The 18,335-nt window shown below is 50.0% G+C and overlaps 5 protein-coding genes across 5 annotated transcripts; 2 read left to right on the forward strand and 3 right to left on the reverse strand.

Annotated features, from left to right (window-relative positions):
- Window positions 1-50: 50 nt before the first annotated feature.
- GGI43DRAFT_394084 (chromatin-remodeling histone chaperone SPT6) lies at window positions 51-5,015 on the reverse strand. The gene is made up of 4 exons (XM_083204729.1): window positions 4,620-5,015; window positions 4,375-4,557; window positions 693-4,314; window positions 51-615 (listed from the first exon to the last, which is right to left on the reverse strand). Exons 1-4 carry the CDS (start codon window positions 4,791-4,793, stop codon window positions 362-364), a joined length of 4,233 nt encoding a protein of 1,410 aa, XP_083065204.1. The 5' UTR covers window positions 4,794-5,015; the 3' UTR covers window positions 51-361.
- A 2,251-nt stretch (window positions 5,016-7,266) lies between these two features.
- On the forward strand, window positions 7,267-9,481 carry GGI43DRAFT_161254 (kinase-like domain-containing protein). The gene is made up of 4 exons (XM_083199557.1): window positions 7,267-7,700; window positions 7,764-7,921; window positions 7,992-8,520; window positions 8,583-9,481. Exons 1-4 carry the CDS (start codon window positions 7,416-7,418, stop codon window positions 9,114-9,116), a joined length of 1,506 nt encoding a protein of 501 aa, XP_083065205.1. The 5' UTR covers window positions 7,267-7,415; the 3' UTR covers window positions 9,117-9,481.
- On the reverse strand, window positions 9,391-11,138 carry GGI43DRAFT_161232 (HAD-like domain-containing protein). The gene is made up of 2 exons (XM_083199556.1): window positions 10,665-11,138; window positions 9,391-10,274 (listed from the first exon to the last, which is right to left on the reverse strand). The coding sequence occupies exons 1-2, from the start codon at window positions 10,778-10,780 to the stop codon at window positions 9,665-9,667; spliced, it is 726 nt and encodes a 241-aa protein (XP_083065206.1). The 5' UTR covers window positions 10,781-11,138; the 3' UTR covers window positions 9,391-9,664.
- Window positions 11,139-11,712: 574 nt separating this feature from the next.
- Window positions 11,713-15,354, forward strand: GGI43DRAFT_161225 (Fusaric acid resistance protein-like-domain-containing protein). Its single transcript, XM_083199554.1, has 3 exons — window positions 11,713-11,879; window positions 11,975-14,525; window positions 14,588-15,354. Exons 1-3 carry the CDS (start codon window positions 11,808-11,810, stop codon window positions 15,121-15,123), a joined length of 3,159 nt encoding a protein of 1,052 aa, XP_083065207.1. The 5' UTR covers window positions 11,713-11,807; the 3' UTR covers window positions 15,124-15,354.
- A 107-nt stretch (window positions 15,355-15,461) lies between these two features.
- On the reverse strand, window positions 15,462-18,132 carry GGI43DRAFT_161228 (DNA polymerase epsilon noncatalytic subunit). The gene is made up of 2 exons (XM_083199555.1): window positions 17,288-18,132; window positions 15,462-17,232 (listed from the first exon to the last, which is right to left on the reverse strand). Exons 1-2 carry the CDS (start codon window positions 17,983-17,985, stop codon window positions 15,585-15,587), a joined length of 2,346 nt encoding a protein of 781 aa, XP_083065208.1. The 5' UTR covers window positions 17,986-18,132; the 3' UTR covers window positions 15,462-15,584.
- Between the last annotated feature and the right edge of the window lie 203 nt (window positions 18,133-18,335).

Raw genomic sequence — 18,335 nt, forward strand, 5'->3', positions numbered from 1 at the left:
CAAGAGCAAGCACGTTTTAAACGAATCGATATATTCATCAGCTCAGTCAGTTTTAAAAAAGCAAATAGCCAATTATTCTATTTTATTTTTCATGCATAATGCTTCGCGTCAACGACGCCACCAGCTACCAGCTCCCAATCTTGTCAGCAAATAATAAACACAAAAGAGAAAATAAAAGTATTTTCGCTCCCAATGACCCCTTGTCGAGCCCAGCCCCTCTCGAGCCATGTTGGATCCTGACTTTCTACACAATAATACTAAATTGTAAACACACGCGAATCATTAAATATGTAACCCTAGATTCCGCTCTTTTTCACTTCCATGTTCCGGTCCCCCGTCTAGGTCATCATTACTATGCCTCTTACCGCGCCCCCATCTTGGAAAACTCATTCTGGAATCGCAGCTTGAAACCGTTACACAGGGCTCGCATATCGGGATATTGGTATCCCCTCAGCTCGAAACCCTGGGGGATGGTCCGCACTGGCAGGCCGATCACACGGGCTGTCTTGCTCGCCTTGAAGCAAAGCCAGAAGTATCCGGGATGCTTAGTGTCGATGCAAAAAGCGTACGCTGATCGGTTGGGGTTGGCATCCACATATGTAATAAGCCATTTTTCTGCGTCAACGTTAGAATGTTGCTCATTCGGGGAAAAGGGATAAAGGTCTGCCAACAAGAGGTGGAAAATAACTTACCAGTCTCGTTACGTGATCTGTTTTGGTACTTGTCGTGCCTCATCATCTCCTCAACTTTTCTAGCCATGGCCTTAACATGGTCCACAATCAACTCATCCAGATCACTATAAGTGTATTTACCACCTATCCGGAGAAGTTTGCCGACGGAGAACTCTGTATCCTTCTGCATTTCCAAGACATCAATGTGTTGGTAAACGCCATCGGCAACCTTCCAGGTAATGGCTAAATGGTCATTACCCTTTGAAGAGGGTCGAATGATGACCTCGCCAGGAGGCTGCGATCCAAGGTACTCCTCGGCTTGAATTGAGTTATAAGGCTTGAAGTTGGGATGCTTGACAACTCGTTGAGTTCTGCCCGTGGTCTTGTCTTTCTCGCGGAGTTCCTCTTTATCGGCAGCCTCGAGGGTGTAGTCCCAGCCATCACGGCCAAAGTTGATAGGAGGCTTGTAGGGAACCCGCAGAGACTCTTCTCTCATGGAGAGCTTAGCCATGAAATCCTTGTAATTCATCTCCAGAATCTTGGCTTGTACTGTTTGCCCGGAGCTAAGCACGTCCTTGACGGACGATCGGTTCGATACTTCGTGGCCTTCTATCCTGCCTTCGATGCCGCAATCTAGCTTCACAATGGCAAAGTCATCTCTGACCATGCGCACAATGACGGGAACGATCATGCCTTCACAGAGGGTTGACTTGGTTTCACCTGTGAACATGGTGAAAATATCAGAAGGCGTGAGCAGCGCGAAGCTTCTACGCAGTTCTTCGTATGGAGCTTGCAACTCCGCACTAATGGCCTCCAGAGTAGCTCGCTTGCGTTGGCTAAAGTTCCTCTGTAGCTGGTCGGCATACTCGTCAAGCACCAGTTCGTTAACTCTCTCTTGTTCATCTTGCTTGAAGAGCTTTCGCACGATGGCGCCAGGTCCATTCTCATCAGTTTCGGCCTTGACATCCTCTTCATCCAATTCAAGCGCATCTGCCGCCATCTTGCGACCCAGTTCGTAATCTTCTGGGTGAACACGGGTGTTGTCTAGAGGATCCGATGAGGGATTGGTTGCGTCGTATTCAATGTATAGAAAACTGGCGCAATTGTTCCAGACGCGTGGGCCAACGACAGGAAGCTTTCCGCTGTCTGGGTCACCTACCAGTTCGTCTCTTGTGTTAACCACGCCTCCGTTTGCGTTGATAGTCTTGATTACGCTGGTGGCTTTTCGCGGTCCCAAGCCTGCAACATAAGGGAGTAGGTTGGCTGTGTATGAGTCGGTCATGGCCTCGTTGATATTGACGCCGACCATGTTGACAGTGTCAACCATGGCAGACTCCAGATATTTCATCAGCTTGTCCGGAGGGAGGAGGTTTTGGCATGGGTGGAACGAAAGAGACACTACATCTTTGCTCAATGCAGCGTACTCTTTCATTGGGTTTTGCAAATATCGTGCCAGGGCGATACAGTATCTTGTGATGGGGTTCAGAGAAGGATGTTCGGCCATCGCACGGGGGCTGTCCTTGTAAAGGCGTGCGACTTCGTCCTCCACAACGATGACTTCAAGGAGCTCAGTGCGGTAGTCATTTGTCTCAGGATCTTCAAACTCTGCTCCCATGAGGTTCTTCTCGCTCACTAAGCCTTCCAAGTCACGTACGAGTTTCTGCGTATCGGAGGACCAGCCACCAACACCAATGACATCGGGGCGCCGTCGCCGTACAAGCTCGACAAAGTTTTCACGTTGAGTCTCGTCTCTACCCAGGTTGCCAAATTTGCCTTGTTCGAGCACACGTCCTTCTTCTTCTACCCAAGCCCAGCATACAGGATCGCGAGCGGGATCACCACCTCCGTTGGACAGCACCAGTACTCGGGGAGTAGTGCCTAGGATCATCCCCTTAGGCTTGTAAGGAGCTTGATCCAGCTTGCGGTAGAACTCTTGTCGACACATCTTGAGAACTTCGTCTTGACAAAACGTTCGAATGACTTCTTTGATGTTTTTGGCCACGATCTTTTCCAGCTTGGGATAGGCGAGATCCAATACTTTTTTGCGTTCCTCTCGCCACTGCTCCGCCCGATCACTGAAATTTTCTGATTCAAATTCTTGGTAAAGCTGTCTCCGGAAATCGTATCGTGAAGGCATCTCCAGCTTAATTTCCACCAGGCCTTCCTCCTCTGCGCGCATCATCTTGAGGAACACTTCAGGCTGGTGCACCAAATCGGCAATCGCTTGATTTTGTATGTACTTGATTTCGTAGTAGGGGTGCGTATCGTCAATCTTTCGCAAGCCCTTGTCTGTTCGGCGACAGCTTATTTCTGCTGCCTGATAAAAAGAGGCTCTGAGATACTTGCGCATTCGGGGGCTGGCAAAAAGCTCCTCGGCGTACATCTGGCGAGCAGCATTCATGACTTGATCACCGGTGTTGAAGCTGTCATCAAGAAGAGTATCAGCTAGATCCATCGGATACTGCTCGTGATCATCCGGTGCAACTTTTCTACCCTGACGAAGAGCGTTCTTTGCAAGCTGGTCTGCAGTGATTCCGTAGGCCTTGACAAAATAATACGCCTTTCCATTGCGAACACGCTCAAGCAGTGAAGATTTTGAACCCGGACGCTTCGTTAGCGATATGTTTCCAGCCAGAGTCGCAAGATCCTTGAGCTTATTGGCGTATTGGAACTGCAAATAGTCCTGCAGGTCCTGAATCTCTTCCATGGTGGTGGCTTCCGGAATCATTTCTTCGACCATGCTATCTTGAACATCCATCGATTTGAGATTGTCGAATGATTTCTCAAGTGAGTTTCTCTTCTCCACAAACGAGCGGAATTTGATATCCAGCTCCAGGATCCTCCATAGGTCATCTTGGTTCAAGAGCTTGTCTGACTGAATTGTGTAATCAGGGCCGTCAGGGTCGTCCCTGGTCGATTTTCGAATCTTCTTGGAGTGTAGGAGGTAATCTTTTCGATGCTGGAACACAAATGGAACTTCCACTTCGTCAACAATAAAAAACTCGAGTACTTTACTAACAGCTTTGCCAAAAGGGGCCTGGAGTTCCTGAGTCAAGCCCTTCTTCGGCCAAAGCTGGTTGGTGATCCATCGAGCTTCCTCCTTGAATTGCTCTGCCGTCAGCTGTAGATTCTTGAAAGATTTACGGTCCAGTTGGAAGCGTTCGGGCTCGTCAGTGAATCGAATCTCGTTATCTTCGTCGGTGAGCAGCTTTTCCTTGAGCTGTGAAGGTTCAAAGACATCCTTGAGTTCGATGCCCTGCTCCTCTCGCTCTCTGTCCTCTTCCTCTTCCTCCATCTGGAGCGCCCAGTCGTAATCCTCGCCATTACCGAAAATAGCTTCCATATCATCCAGAGCATCTTTGTCCAGTCCTGTGGTATCAACAACTCCTCCAACACCACGGTCTCTGGGGCGGGCGACCTCAGCATCTTCTTGTTGGCGTATACGCTCGTCTTCATCTTCGGGAAAGTCTTCCTCGATGAAGTCGTCGAATTCGTCTACTTGGGAACGGAAGCCAGGTCGACCGTATGAACGCTGTTCTCCAGCATCCTCGTCTTCGTCGGCAAAGATTTCTTCAAGTCCTCGTTTTTCGTGGGCCCTGTCATCCTCGTCTCGATGGCCGCGCTTAAGGCGTTTAAACTTGGACTAAGTATGACGTGTTAGAAAAATATTTCCTCCATAAAATGCGAGCAATGAGGGACTAACTGGAGCCTGAGGCTTTGGCTGTTCACCAAATTGCTCGCCAATGAGTTCTAAATCTTCTTCATCGAGTGCCTCTTCCTCCTCGCGGTTCCGATGCTCTCGCTTTCTCTTGATCGGTCGGCTTTCGACATCAGACTCGACCTCTTCCTCTTCTTCGTCCTCGTCAACAATAAAGCCCTCGCGGATCTAATAATGATTAAGCGTGTCAGTAGGCAGCCGTATCGTGGGTCAAAGGCGCCTCCGGTTACCTTGCGAGCTTCTTCCTCGTCGTCGTCATCTTCTTCCTCTTCACTGGAGTCATCGACGTGACCGGAGGGTCTCTTTCGTCGTTCTTGGCCAGTTTCCTCGTCAAAGGATTCGTCATCTTCTTCGTCATCCAACTCGGCCTCCCCCGAAATCAGATCGCGCATAGTAGAGCTCATCTTGCCAGTGCCAGACGCTATCGCGTGGTGTGGATGTCACAGGGCGAATCGAGGGGCTCGCGACCGAATTCGGCGCGGATAACGCAATTCAGCCGATTGTTGAAGGAATTATCGATGATTTCAGAATGAATGACTTGATTCCCACGACGACGGTCAAAGAGCTAGATGAGGCTAGCTGGTTCCTCTCCTGAGAAGCCTCTATGAATTTTTGAGCAGTCTCGGCGATAGCCTTCAGCCTCGTGTCGCGTGTGGCAGGGGTAGCATGGAACTATATTTACCCGAATTCTACAGCGCTTACGTAAGTACGCAAGCTCGCTCGCACAGCCAAGTGAATTTTATATCAACGCCACACATTGTATGCAGTAGAAAGTTTATATCTGGAGAGCTCCATTGGTTAATATGTCCAATTGGCTATGGTTTATTTCTTTCCTTTATATAAGAAACGAAATTGATGGCCAACCTCAAGCTAGCTTTCAACTGGTATACACGGTTTGGCTACCGTTACTGCAGGTCTTCATGCCGCCCTAGTAGCAGCAGCCAGTTGCTAGCTATGTGCTCGCCAACAAAAGACTAATGCTAATGACTACATGGACTACACCCCCCCGCTCTGCATATTCGGAAAACGGCAGATGCTGCAGCTCGCTCTAGCCTCCAGATCGGGCCTCAGCTCTGGATGCTACAGCCAGTGTGGAGTCGCAGGCATACGAAGCACAAGGCTCTAGCACGACATGTAGGCAATAAACGCTGGCCCCGCAAATGGCGGGTGTCGGAGACTTAAATTAGAAGACGGATTGCAGGCCCCTCACTAACACCAGCTACCAATGTTTGGAACACTTTGGAAGGCCATGCGGAAGGTTCGACAGGCTGCAAAAACAATTTGTTTCCATTATCTAACGGAAATGGCAAAATTTCATGTATAATTCGAGCTGCTATGGTATTTGATTTTAGGCCAAAAAGCTAAATGCTAAGAGTTGTGTTCACTGCCTTTGACACAGCGGTTCCGAGGGAGCAGCAAGGAGCATAATCCGGGAATACCCTAGATTAGAAGACATCAATACTTGCTTGCACGTCAGCGGTATATTATGTGATCGGCTATCTATGGCGCTTTACACGGCAAATAATACTTCTAGAAGCCAATATGATTTATCAAATGCGATAAAGTTGCATCAATCACCAGGCCATTACGGTGAGCAGAAGCTTTCAACAGGCAGGTCATTTCTAGGGTAAAGTACTTGAAACGGCCTCTCGTAACACTATTCCATGGGGTATAATAGGGAGATGTCCGAACAGGCAACGCTTGTGGGCGATGAGACGTCATATGTGCTTCTGGACTGGCCCTTTATCGGCACTGGAGCACAGTCAGAGCTCTGAAAAGGATGGAGATGACGGGCATTTCCACCTGAATCATCCTACATACGGTAGACTCTCAGCGCTGGGCGTCCAATGCCCTGGCTGCACGCTCGCAGAGCCAATAGTGGTGCTGGATCTAGGTTTGCATGACTGGCGACGGTCGGACGAGCTCAGGAGTGATAACACCCTAGCTGGGTTTCATCCTCCTGAGCCTCGTATATTCGAGGCATCCCCCATCTTTCAAACATCTCCAAACGTGCCGGTGCTCGCTAGGGTGCGCGGGAATGGCCCGAGACCCGCTGATGAACAAAGTCCCCCAGCCGTGACTCGTGTGAAGAGCATTTGGCAGTGAGAATTACTGTTACTACTGCCATGCAATTGCTAGCATACGGAGCACAGAACAGTCCTTGACATGATGCATCTTGCAACAGGAGGCAAAGGAGGCACAGGCTGCAAGAATAGGGGCGGCTGGGCTCCGGCGCCTAAACCAAGGCCTAGCAACTTAGGGGCGCCAAAACAGGCAACGTGCATACTAGCCGTGCCTCAAAGTGTGTGGCCGTTGGAGACAAAAATAGAAGTCGATGCAGCATGATTGGAGAAATTCTCCTGGCGCAGGATTTCATCCAATGTTGATGGGCTTGGTAGAATCCCAAGCGCGCGACATTTAAGAGGCGACGACCTCCCGGCGGCTGTCTGCTGGCCTGACGTGCAGCGTCTTGCTCCCCAAAGCCGCCCAGAGCATCACGTTATCTCTGAGGCCCCCACACGGACACTGTAGCGAGCTACTACCACGACCTGAGAACCACTAATTAGCCTTAACTCGACCCATAGCCAACCTCCGTCTACGTATTTCGTCTGCAGAGTACCAGCGCTCGAAGGTGCCCTCTAATCTGCGGAGAACCAAAAATACACACAGAGGCATTTTCGACTTTATTTGTCCTCTCTTTTCCGTTCTTTCTGGCTGCCTGGGCATCTTGAGAGATCGGAACAGCCTGGAAGTGCTCAAAGCCGACCGTTAGGGACTTCTCCAAGAATCTGCGTCAGGCTGCGTTTCCTGGGCTCCATCAGCGACCTTTCCGACAGGCATCGCCTACTACATAGCAGAGGCTCTCACGCTGTTGGCTTCTGAGTTGGAAGAAACTCAGAATTCTAGCTGCTGCCTAACGATCGAACTCGACTCCCCCTGATCGACTTTCGCTCTCCGTCGAGTGCACCAGTCGCCGCCTATCCACCGCTTCATCACCCGTTTGCATCTCTACCTTCTTGCCCATCATGTCTGATCCGTTCGCACCGCGCACTATGAAGCGCAAGAACGTCAAGGGCCTCGCCCTGACGCCTGCAGCGCCGCGTCCTTCGCCGACGGCCGATACCAGTAGACGTGGCTCAGAAGTCGCCAAAGACGAAGCCGGCAAAGAGGAGCAGTTGGAAATTGGCATTGAGTATAAGCTCGATTTGAGACCAGAAGAGCTCGAGGTGATGAAAGAACTCGGCTCTGGCAACGGCGGAACCGTTAGCAAGGTCAAGCATCTGACGACAGGAACTGTCATGGCTCGCAAGGTTCGTTCTATTTACTGCTGTCGCCCCTGAAAACCATAACTTCCGGGCTAACTCATTTTCTAGGTGATACACGTGGAAGCCAAGAAGGAGATGCGAAGACGAATCGTTCGAGAACTCCAGATTATGCATGGATGTCACTCTGAGTACATTGTCATGTTTTATGGCGCCTTTTTGAATCACAACAACGATGTGATTATGTGTATGGAGTACATGGATGTTGGGTAAGTCTCATTTCTGGATCTGAAATGCGACGTAGGGTTAGAAGCGCAGCTGACACCAATACTCGAATAGTGCACTTGATAGAGTATCAAGGGTTTTTGGCCCGATCCGTGTGGATGTGTTAGGAAAGATTGCAGAGGCAACTTTGGGCGGTCTGACATATCTCTACGTGAAGCATCATATTATGCATCGAGATATTAAGCCGTCAAACATCCTCATCAACTCTCGTGGTAACATCAAACTTTGTGATTTCGGTGTGTCTGGAGAGTTGGTCAACTCCATTGCGGACACCTTCGTTGGCACATCGACGTACATGGCACCCGAAAGAATCCAGGGCGAGAAGTACACAGTCAAGTCGGACGTGTGGAGTTTTGGTCTGACTATTATGGAGCTTGCCATTGGAAAATTCCCTTTCGGCAGCGAGCACATTGACGAAGATGACTCAGGCCCAGCCGGAATTTTGGATCTGCTGCAGCAGATTGTCAACGAGCCGGCTCCAAAGCTCCCCAAGAGCGATGCTTTCCCTAGCATTTTGGAAGATATGATTCAAAAGTGTCTATTCAAAGAGCCAGAAAAGCGACCTACCCCACAGGAATTATTTGTAAGTTCTTTTCTTGGTTTCATGTGTAATTATTAGCAACGGCTACTAACATTGTTTTTAAGGAACGAGATCCTTTTGTTCAGGCTGCCAAGAGAACACCAGTGGATCTTAAGGCGTGGGCTTTCAGTCTCATGGAGAAAGACAACCGCAAGTCTCATCTTGTACCCCAGATGTCCCCAAGCGGTACCCAGGATCTGCTCCGATCCAGCGACTCATCACCAAAGTCGCGAAATAACGAGGAACCAGCCAATACTCCCCAGTACGGTGAAATCCCGATTGCTGGAGTCGGTATCTTCTCACCGAAAGATCGGACGCCCGTGCCGGACCGATCACCCTCGCGAAATGGCGCAGCCGTTAGCCGACCTGCTCATCCGGGCCTCGGACAGCGAGGGGCCACCACCAACTCGATTCCTCAGGTCTCTTCTTCCAATGCCACTACCTTTAACCTCCCAGTCCGACCAGGACCGCCAACGAGCTCCTTTGCATCACAAGGAGCACCGCAAAAGCCTGCGTCGTCAGACGAAGTTCGAAGTCAGAGCCGAAGGCAGCCCAAATTTGGCCTGCCCTCTAATCCCAATCCTTCATATGGCGTATAGGATCCGCCACCATGTTATTGACCTCTCTGACCTCCATGTCTCTACATCTTCTCACCAACCTCCTGCCTTAGCATCATGACGGCGCAACTTACTTTTGATGGGCTTCTCTCTTCTCTCTACGCTTTCTCTTATTAAAGACGTCGAATAAGGGAGGAAAGCCAAGGAAAGACTTTTTTGGAGTGGGCTGTGGAATCTGTGAAACAGCAATGAAATTTCACCAAAAAATATTTTGGTACACTTCAATAGGATGAAACCGTTAGGATTGTGTTTTATGTTATAGTGCGATGTATATGCAGCGAACACAAAGCGTTGAATCCAGCAAGAAAAACTGAATTGGCAACAAAAGGAGAGAGTGAAAAGAGGGCTTTTGCAATTTAACTTTAGTTAAGTTTTGTATTCGTCATTTCCCTCATAGGAAAAAGAGTATATATTTGAGTGTTTATATATACCTGTCTGTGTCTACAACAGCCAGTTGATTACCAATGATAGTGTTTTTTGTGTTATGCTGAGAAGCGCTTGAATCTAATGTCTGGATATACTACTCGAAATCATGACGGCAAACGCCCTTGGTCTATTACCCGCCCTTGAAATCCATTTTCCAGTATTTGAATTAACTCGTCCAGCTGGTGGATCACTAGATCTGTATTCTCGTGGTTGGCCAGTTCCTTATTTACGTCGTTGAGCAGCAGCACCGTTGCAGCGCCCGCCAGTCTCCCCGCCGTTAGGTCATCTATAGAGTCCCCAACCATAATCAAGCCACTCGCGTCCACAGCCCCGGAGCCATCTATCAGGCCCCAGCTCTGAGCAATGTGCATGATACCTGCCGGATGAGGTTTAGGAGGGCGAAAGTCCCGGGTGATGACGGGATAGAATTGGGAGGCGGGCAGAAACTTTGAGATGAGGTGCTGGACGGGGAGGTCGAAGTTGCGGGTGCATATGGCCTTGGGGACTTGGTAGGCTTCGAGATATGACATGAGGGTCTGGAGGCCTGGCTGGGGCGCCTGAGAGGCCATGGCTTTGCGCTCAATGGCGCGGATGGCTTCGTGGGCGGGCGGCTGTTGGTGAGGGGGCAGTTTATCAATGTGCTCGAGAATGTCTACCGATTGAGGAATTCCGAGAACGGAGCGCATTTCCTTGAACATGTATGTCTGCGGCACACTACGAGAAGATTAATCAGTAAATAATGCTATAGTATCAGATAAATTTCTCTCTTCATTTGTATTGGTCTCTTTCTTCCTTGCCTCTCAAATTTTAAATCAAAACTTAAAATGAGGGGCACAAATCGGAGTAAGCATGCAAGTGAGTCAGGCTCTGCGGTAAACGAACAACGAGGATTCAGACCAAATGTCATTTTCCAAATCTCGCGATATAGAAAATGCATTATTTTCATGCTGTCTCTCAAGGACATCCAATCAAGCATGTGAATGTTAAATAAAAAGGGAAAAAAAGGAATTTTCGTTTATAAGCAGCATGGATATGGGGGCAAAGCATTCAAGACATTAAGAAACGCAGCTCGGTCATAATGAAAAATTGTAAATCCTTTCATACCTCAACGTCCCATCCATGTCAAATACGATGCCTCTCAGCGGCGGAGCGGTATTGAAAGATGACAAATCTGTCGTTGCTCGCAAAGGAGCGAATCTTCTGGACCCCGGAGAAGCCATGGCGGACAGAAACCGTCGTCGGATAAAGGCGGCCAGCGTGTCGATTGGTAAACGAGAAAAGAGGAAGCGTCTGAGTGAAATGGACGGAAGAGAGGCTAGAGAGGCCCGACTGATCGGAGGCGTTTAGGCTAGAGGCTGGTAAGGATGAAGGAAGAGGAAGAAGCGCCAGGAGGCCAAGGCGCGCGTAAAATGGCGTGAGGAGGAGGCTTATCGTGACTGCGAGCCACCAGGTCAGATAATAGGACGATGGCACTTGATCTGGGCTCCATGAATGTGGACAGCGCCAAGCTTTAGAGTGAAGATCCGTTGCCTCTCAAGCATATGCAGCAGGCTCAAAAAGGCCTGTCCAGACCAGCGCCGGAACAGCAGACGCATGGTTTTGATAAGAGCATAGCATCGTGGCTAGTGGTAGCGGTGGCGCAGCCTAGCGAAGGTGCAGTAGACGCTGCAGAAGCGCCCAAGAGACGCCTTTAATGCTGCCATGTGCTCGGCACTATTGTCCTTGCTACCGCGCGCTCTGCGCGGTGAGAGCCTATAAGCGGCGGCCAGCGCCAGATCGCCGAGGATTGCTGATTCCGCCGCCCGCGATCTGGGTCATCTGGCGTTAATTAGGAATGACAGCTAACGCTGGTACAGGGCTGGCCCACCGCTGGCCCCGCTGGAGCTGTCACTGCCGGTAGTACCTGAGCAGCGCTCGACAGGGCCGCCAGCAGGCCATGGCGGTGTCCCGTGCACCACAAGCTGCCGACCGTCTTGTTTTGGAGCTTGCTCATGCATCGATCTTTTTTGCTGTTGGGAGCTGCTTAGCCCGACCCATTGCCTTCCATCCATTGCCATCCATTCCTCCAATCCGTCCAATCCTGCTTCGTTTTAACGAACCCGGATTCCCTCACGGCCTGCTTCCGAGGAGTCGACGCGACAGACGAGGCAAAAGCTACGACGTGCGGCCGCGGGCCTTGCTCAAGCTCATGATAATGCTGGCCGCCCGCAGCGACGCGGCTGACGCAATTATTACTACCAGGTCGAGATGAGCAGCTCCAACAGCAGCAGCTCCTCGACGACGCCGCCATGGCCGCCCTCCCGGCCTTCCAAGAGGAGTGTACGTGATGGAATCGCCTTTCCTCATCCAGAATTGTCTGCATGGCGGCGCTTTGCTAAAGTCCGTGGCTAATCCTTACTTGTGTCTCTGCATAGAAAATGCGCAATGGGACGTTTGTCATCCCTGCTACCGGCCAGCGGTCCCGGCGCCAGGTCACGCTCCGCAATCCCAGGAATCGGTCACATTGTGATGGATCCAGGCGACGTTCGTCTATGCCGTCTGTTGGTACGGCTGGCCAGCATATCCAGGCTGTGTCACAAGCCGCCTGGACAAAAAGTCTGGCTGCTTGGAGATGGCTCCAGACTGACCAAGGCCACCAGGTGCTCAAGTGTACGTTGGCATATCTCCTGGGCACCACGGCGACATTATGGCCGCCATTGTCGAATTTCATGGGCCGCAGAGATGGCAAGCATATCGCAGCCACCTTGACGGTGTACTTTCACCCAGCGCGTACGGCTGGGTCCATGTTGGAGGCTGTCATGATTGCCATTGTCGCCGTGGTATACGCCGAGCTGGTCTGTCTCTTGTCGATGGGGATCGCGATTGCGTCTCGCGATGTATGGGGGTCTACTGCCCCTGCCCATGTTATCGTCCTGGTGATTTGTATAGGAGGCGGTCTTGGCCTGGTCGGTTGGACCAAACAGCGATTAAACCACCCCCTTGTGAATACTGCATCTACCCTGGCATCGATGGCAATCATTTCTGTCATTACCAAAGAAGAATCCGTGAACGATGGCTACTTCTCTGCGGACAAGATTATACAGATGCTTAAGCTACTCTCGCTTGGCATCTTCTTCACCGTGGCTGTTAATCTCCTGGTATGGCGCGTATCAGCAAGAAAAGTGTTGCGCAAGTCAATCCTCACGGCAGCTGTAGCGCTGGGTGAGCGTCTGTCCTCTATTACCAGTGGATTTTTGAATGGTTCAGAGGACGAGGTCAGCTCTCCCGAGTATACTCAGGCTTCTGCGCAGTACAATTCTTCTTATGCTCAGATATTGACGACTCTTCGAGAGGCCAAGATTGAGCATTATCTCCTTGGGCAAGAGAACACATATGTGTTGGATAAACGCCTCATTAAATCACTAGAAACGCTCTCACAGGCTATTGGGGGTTTGCGTAGTGCACTTCAGACCCAGCTTACGCTTTTGAAAGAGCGTCCAAACTCCAGTTTACCGCCGCCATCCGGTGTATTCTCCCCAGAACTAGCCTCAGGGATGTCTCGGACTGTATCGTACTTCTCTGATGATGCCAGGGATCGACTGTCGGTCATTGAGGAGGACGAACTCGAACGACGTTCGATTCCCTTTAGCCAATCAGATCCTACGCTAGACCAATCGCCCATTTTTCGTGTACCATCGGATATATTTGCTCTCTTCTTGGCGTTATTAGGCCCCTCTATGAAGTCCTTGGCATTTACGCTTTTAGATACGCTGAAGCAAAATCCATTTAGCCAAGACCCAGAATGCCAAGCGACTACGATTGAGCAGCTGCAGATAAGCCTTCGAGATGCACTAGATCTGTACAATCATGCTAGAGGCAAGGCTCTTCGTGAGTTATATCAAAGCATACAGCTTGGAAGAACACGGTCTGAAGAGATTCAGGCCGATATTGAAGAAGTGGCCGCCGCTTGCGGCCACTTCTCAGTTTGCTTGCGAGCTGTAGCTGAGGAGATGGATGCTTATCTTGATGTTCTTGGATCCGAGGCGACACAAAGCCAAGCTCGCAGCTGGAAATGGATCAAGGTTTGGAGATATTGGAAGCTGTTTCAACGCCGAAGAGATTCAGATGCCGAGAACGAACCCCTTTTGCCAACGACGCCCAAGCCGATTAGCAAAAAGTCGCCTACACCACAAGGCATACCCCAGAAAATGCTGAAGAGAAGAGACTCCCTTCATTGGGACGCCTCGCCGCCAGAGAAAACAAATGCCTTTGTTCGTAATTGCTCTCAAGCTTTGCTGAAATTTCTACGATTTTTAACGCGTGACGATGTCTCGTTTGGAATCAAAGTGAGCATTGGCGCCATTTTATGGGCCATGCTTGCCTTTATCCCGGTTACAAGGCCAGTATATCAACACTGGAGAGGTGAATGGGGCCTGCTGTCTTACATGATTGTTGTTGGTATGACCACTGGTGCTTCTAATACGACGGGCAGTTCTCGATTCATTGGCACTTTGATTGGAGGTGCATGTGCCTGTGTTGCATGGTCGTTGAGTATGACCAACCCTTGGCTCCTTGAGCTTTATACTGCCATTGTAGCATTGGGAAATTTCTATGTCATTTTAGTCATGAAGAAAGCTCCTCTGGGGAGAATTTCACTTTTGGCGTATAATGTTATTGTGCTTTATGCGTACAGCCTTTCACAGGATGTCGATGACGATGACGATGACGAGGGTGGAATCGATCCTCTAATTTTCGAAATTACTTACCATCGAGTGGTGGCTGTCACACTGGGAATCCTATGGGGCATTCTCGTTTGCCGACTGCTGTGGCCAATCTCTGGGAGAAGAAAATTCCGAGAAGGGCTTTCGGTCTTATATCTGCAGCTTGGGCTCATATGGAAGCGCGGCCCCCTTGCTGGTTTGTCGAAAAACAAGAATGTCTCAGACTTTATGCAGGAAGGGGAGCAAATTGCCCTTCGACGATACGGTATGGTTGAACCTCCTGCAGCTCTAACCTCACTTACTAATAAATGGCGTTTCTGTGTTTAGTTTTCAGATTGGAGTCGTTGCGAGACTCTGCCAAGTCTGAGTTTGAACTTCGAGGACCCTTCCCGAATGCCGCCTATGGGCGGATTATGCACTCTACCAAACATATTCTAGATGGGCTCTATGCCATGCGTCTTATCACACAGCGCCAGCATACCCTTTCGGAGGGCGAGAGTTCTCTGCTGGAAATTACGGCGGTTGAAAGAATGCAACTGTGCCAACGCCTATGCCACGTTTTTCAAGTACTCGCATCCAGCATTATGCTGGAGTATCCTCTTACGGATGCCATTCCTACTATTGATCGTACCAGAGATCGCCTCTTGAACAAGATTTATGAGTACCGGAAGAAGCACATGGAGATGAACTTGAGAAATAATGAAGAAGATGCTACCCAGACGATGACGGAAGAGAGAGATTTTGCTTTGCTTTACGCGTATACCCTTGTTACGGCGCAAGTGGCTGCTGAATTGAAGAAGATAAAAATGGAGATTGAAGCGTTGTTCGGAGTTTTGAATCAGGATGAACTGCTCTTGGAGTAAGGCTTGGAGTAACTCTCAAAGTCATTTGACTCACTTTTAGAATTTGGCTTGTATCTTGGATCGCTTGATACACGATACGGCTCTTTTTTTTTCTCTTTTTTGGCGTACTGTTTTAGGGAAAGGATGATTTATGACTGAATGGATCAAATCAAGCATACGAAGGGAAATATGGCGGCAAGCAGGTACGGGTGGCATCAGGCTATCTTGATAGATCATCGCTATTGGTTAATCTAATTATTGATGTGTTCTGAATCTAAATATTATACATATGCTTTTATGTGCTCAGGTATATCATCCTCATAACTATATGCATATCCCTTTTGACTACAAGGTAAGTAATCTTTGACCAATTCTTCATGTAATTCGTGCCTATATTTGATTCCATACCCAATCCAGCAATTTTTCCTATACCAAACCCCCCTTCCTTTTCTCCATACTCGCATAGAATGATAGAATACATGCTATAGAATACACTCCCTCACTCTCCCCTGCCGCCCAATTTCATATTCGACCCATCTTCCCACGCCTTTTCGTCCAGACACAAGGATGCTTCCCGGATTCATAACATGGCAACCTTCGTATGTGATGCAAAAGGGCGGAGCTGTTGTATCGATGAGCGCCATCGCAGTAGGGAGAGGGTATAAGTGTAGCGCGGATGCGTAATCCCAGTGTACAGGGCGCGTTGACTGGCGGAAAGGAGACAGGTAGCCTTGGTCGAGGATTGTCTTGACGAGCTTTTGGGCCGTCTTGATGTCGAGAGGAGGAGAGGATGAGGTCGTGGCGGATGGGTTTTCTGCAGCTGCGGAATCGACTTCCATGACATCCTCCGCCGCAGCTGTGGTTGTATCATCCTGTTGGGTTTCAGGGGAAGCGTCTTGGGCGCTCTGGGTTTCAGCAGCGGCCGTGCGTTTGAGAGTGACAGATGTGCGCCTCAATCTGGCAGAGATATCGTCTCTGAATAATACTAGTTCATGGTTCGTTCCGAATAGGGACATTCGGCTTGGGTTGCTCGTCCATATAGCAGATCCCTGAACACCTGTATTGCCGGCTTCTGCGTTTGCTGCAGCAAAGGCACGACGGATGCGTGACGTGAACATCTCAGGAACAGGTTTCCGGGGTAATGGTACGGAGGCACCACCCGTGAAAGAGGAGACCCAGCCATCATTGTCACCGGGGACGAAGACAAAGGTGGATGACTGGAGGAGAGTAGGGAAGTCGGAAAAGGTAGAGGCCAGGGCGTCAAAGTATTCTTTGTATTCAATGCTGCCACCGCTGCCGCCCCTGGCCATGACGGCGTGTTGTGTGAAGTTACCAGCCAGAACAAACGTCAGAGGCGATGTACCTTCAGCTTCAGCAGCGTATAAGGAGAGGATCTTGCGGAGGGCTTGGAGAGCTCGAGGCTGGTCGAGATTGATTTCGCCAATGATCACCACTCGATTTCGGGAGGGCATGTCCTGGTCTGGGGAAGGTGGGAGCAATCTTCTCTCTAGCCTCCTCATTTTAGAACCGACAGCTCGTTCGCTACCAATTCCGAGGAAATCGATCCAGCCGAAGCCTCCCCCGATTGTTTGGTCATGGTCGTTGCCATCGGGCCCGCTGATGCCGAGAGTCGACTTACGCTTCTCGCAGGGAGGCTGTCCGATAAAGAAACCTTGAAATCGACCGCCAAGAGTACCTCCAACACCGCTACTGCCGCTCAATCCTTTACCAACAGACTCCTCTTCTTCCTCGTACACACCATCCACCAGAACCATCATCCCTGGGCAGAACCATGCCGAATCCTCAGGTATGGCAACAGCCTGTGTAAGATCGAGAGCAATGGTACCCGTCAAATCACTTACGGCCAAGTCTCCTGTCGGCAGAACGTTAAGCTGGCCGAGGAGCATGTGATTGCTTCCATGCCGACCAAGCAAATTGGCAATTGGTGTGATTTTGAGAGACTGTTGATTGGAAAGCGACCGGTGAAGGGTATGTCTGCGAGATGAGGTGACGGAGGAGACTTGGAATGATTCGTTTCGGAGGAGACGTTGGTGGATGACATGGTAGCGGTTTCGGAAGACGGTTGTTTTGTGAGACGCGGGAGGTAATAATGAGGGCTTGGCCGTATCTCTGATAGCCATGATGTTAGCGTTGATTTAAGGTCGTGGAAGAACAAGGTTCTTACCTTTCAAAGTGTTTCTTATCAACATTGTAAAGGAGTCGTGGCTGTTCATACGCATCAATGACTTTCAGCCATGCTCGGGCATCGTTGGCTTCGTCGTCGTCGTCGTCGTTTGCTTCCTCTTGCACTCCCAATCCCGACATGCCAAAGCTAGCATTACTATCTTGCCGTGGGAGTGAGGTCGGTCTTATACCAAGTCTGGTGTTTAGGGTATCATTGTCGTTGATATCCAGCATGCTGTCTCCCCTGGGAAGCTCTCTGCCAGGACCCATGATCTTGCCGCCACTCATATTGCCCTCTAGGGTCTTGAGGATCTCCTGCAGCTCTTTGCTAGCCCCTTCCACCATAACGCCGCCATTGCGGTTCTTCCAGCTCCTAGCCACCTCTTCCAAGACTCTCTCTGCTAGGCCTTCCTCGCGCCATCCTGAGCCACAATGCCGTCCGATGAACGAGGCAAGCTCTTGCAATGCAGTCGAAGTAAGCGTCAGAGAGTGCTTCTTTGTAAATGTGCGGAATGCGAGCGGTCGGAGAGTCGCAGGCGGTAAGATAATGGGGAGGATCGCGGCTTTGGGAGCATTGATATTGAATGGCTTTGGAGGGTAGACTGGTGTTCCGAATGCCGGAGATGACGAGGGCGCAACGGATGAAGATGGGATTAGAGGTCGCTGCTTGCGGAAGATGGGAGCTGGTGTTTTGTCCATTGTGATTTCGGTGCTGTAGAATTAAGAAGCAGGCATAGCTCAGGTACAAGGATGGAAGATCGAGATGGCCAAAAGATGACAGTCAATCCCACCCAATTTTGTTGTCTCTGCAGAATAATTAGCAGCCCACTACCACATCAATTCACATTTCCATCTACCGCGTATTTTGGAGGGACACCGCGTCGACGCGTCTAATTGATTTCTTATAGGTGCATAAATGCGTATAGCGGGGAGCGTGGGGTAGAGCATGAGCTTCTAGAAGCTCTAATTCCGAATGACCTCATTGGTCTTGATTTTCATGGGCCACATTTTCATCTACAACTCCAAGGTTTCACACGTCCAATTGGAGC

Source organism: Trichoderma evansii, assembly GCF_050947405.1.
Source record: "Trichoderma evansii strain SZMC 28006 chromosome Unknown GGI43scaffold_2, whole genome shotgun sequence".
Lineage (NCBI taxonomy): Eukaryota > Fungi > Ascomycota > Sordariomycetes > Hypocreales > Hypocreaceae > Trichoderma > Trichoderma evansii.

Bases quoted from the DNA above. Each gene is read 5' to 3' on its own strand.
- GGI43DRAFT_161228 (XM_083199555.1), bottom strand. From the start codon at position 17,985: ATGGACAAAACACCAGCTCCCATCTTCCGCAAGCAGCGACCTCTAATC. The intron at 17,233-17,287 runs GTAAGAACCTTG...CATGGCTATCAG, and splicing joins GATAAGAAACACTTTGAAAG to AGATACGGCCAAGCCCTCAT.
- GGI43DRAFT_161254 (XM_083199557.1), top strand. From the start codon at position 7,416: ATGTCTGATCCGTTCGCACCGCGCACTATGAAGCGCAAGAACGTCAAG. The intron at 7,922-7,991 runs GTAAGTCTCATT...ATACTCGAATAG, and splicing joins ATGGAGTACATGGATGTTGG to TGCACTTGATAGAGTATCAA. The intron at 8,521-8,582 runs GTAAGTTCTTTT...ATTGTTTTTAAG, and splicing joins CTACCCCACAGGAATTATTT to GAACGAGATCCTTTTGTTCA.
- GGI43DRAFT_161232 (XM_083199556.1), bottom strand. From the start codon at position 10,780: ATGGCTTCTCCGGGGTCCAGAAGATTCGCTCCTTTGCGAGCAACGACA. The intron at 10,275-10,664 runs GTATGAAAGGAT...ATCTTCTCGTAG, and splicing joins GACATGGATGGGACGTTGAG to TGTGCCGCAGACATACATGT.
- GGI43DRAFT_161225 (XM_083199554.1), top strand. From the start codon at position 11,808: ATGAGCAGCTCCAACAGCAGCAGCTCCTCGACGACGCCGCCATGGCCG. The intron at 11,880-11,974 runs GTACGTGATGGA...GTCTCTGCATAG, and splicing joins CCCGGCCTTCCAAGAGGAGT to AAAATGCGCAATGGGACGTT. The intron at 14,526-14,587 runs GTATGGTTGAAC...TTCTGTGTTTAG, and splicing joins AATTGCCCTTCGACGATACG to TTTTCAGATTGGAGTCGTTG.
- GGI43DRAFT_394084 (XM_083204729.1), bottom strand. From the start codon at position 4,793: ATGAGCTCTACTATGCGCGATCTGATTTCGGGGGAGGCCGAGTTGGAT. The intron at 4,558-4,619 runs GTAACCGGAGGC...AATCATTATTAG, and splicing joins ACGAGGAAGAAGCTCGCAAG to ATCCGCGAGGGCTTTATTGT. The intron at 4,315-4,374 runs GTTAGTCCCTCA...CGTCATACTTAG, and splicing joins AGCCAAAGCCTCAGGCTCCA to TCCAAGTTTAAACGCCTTAA.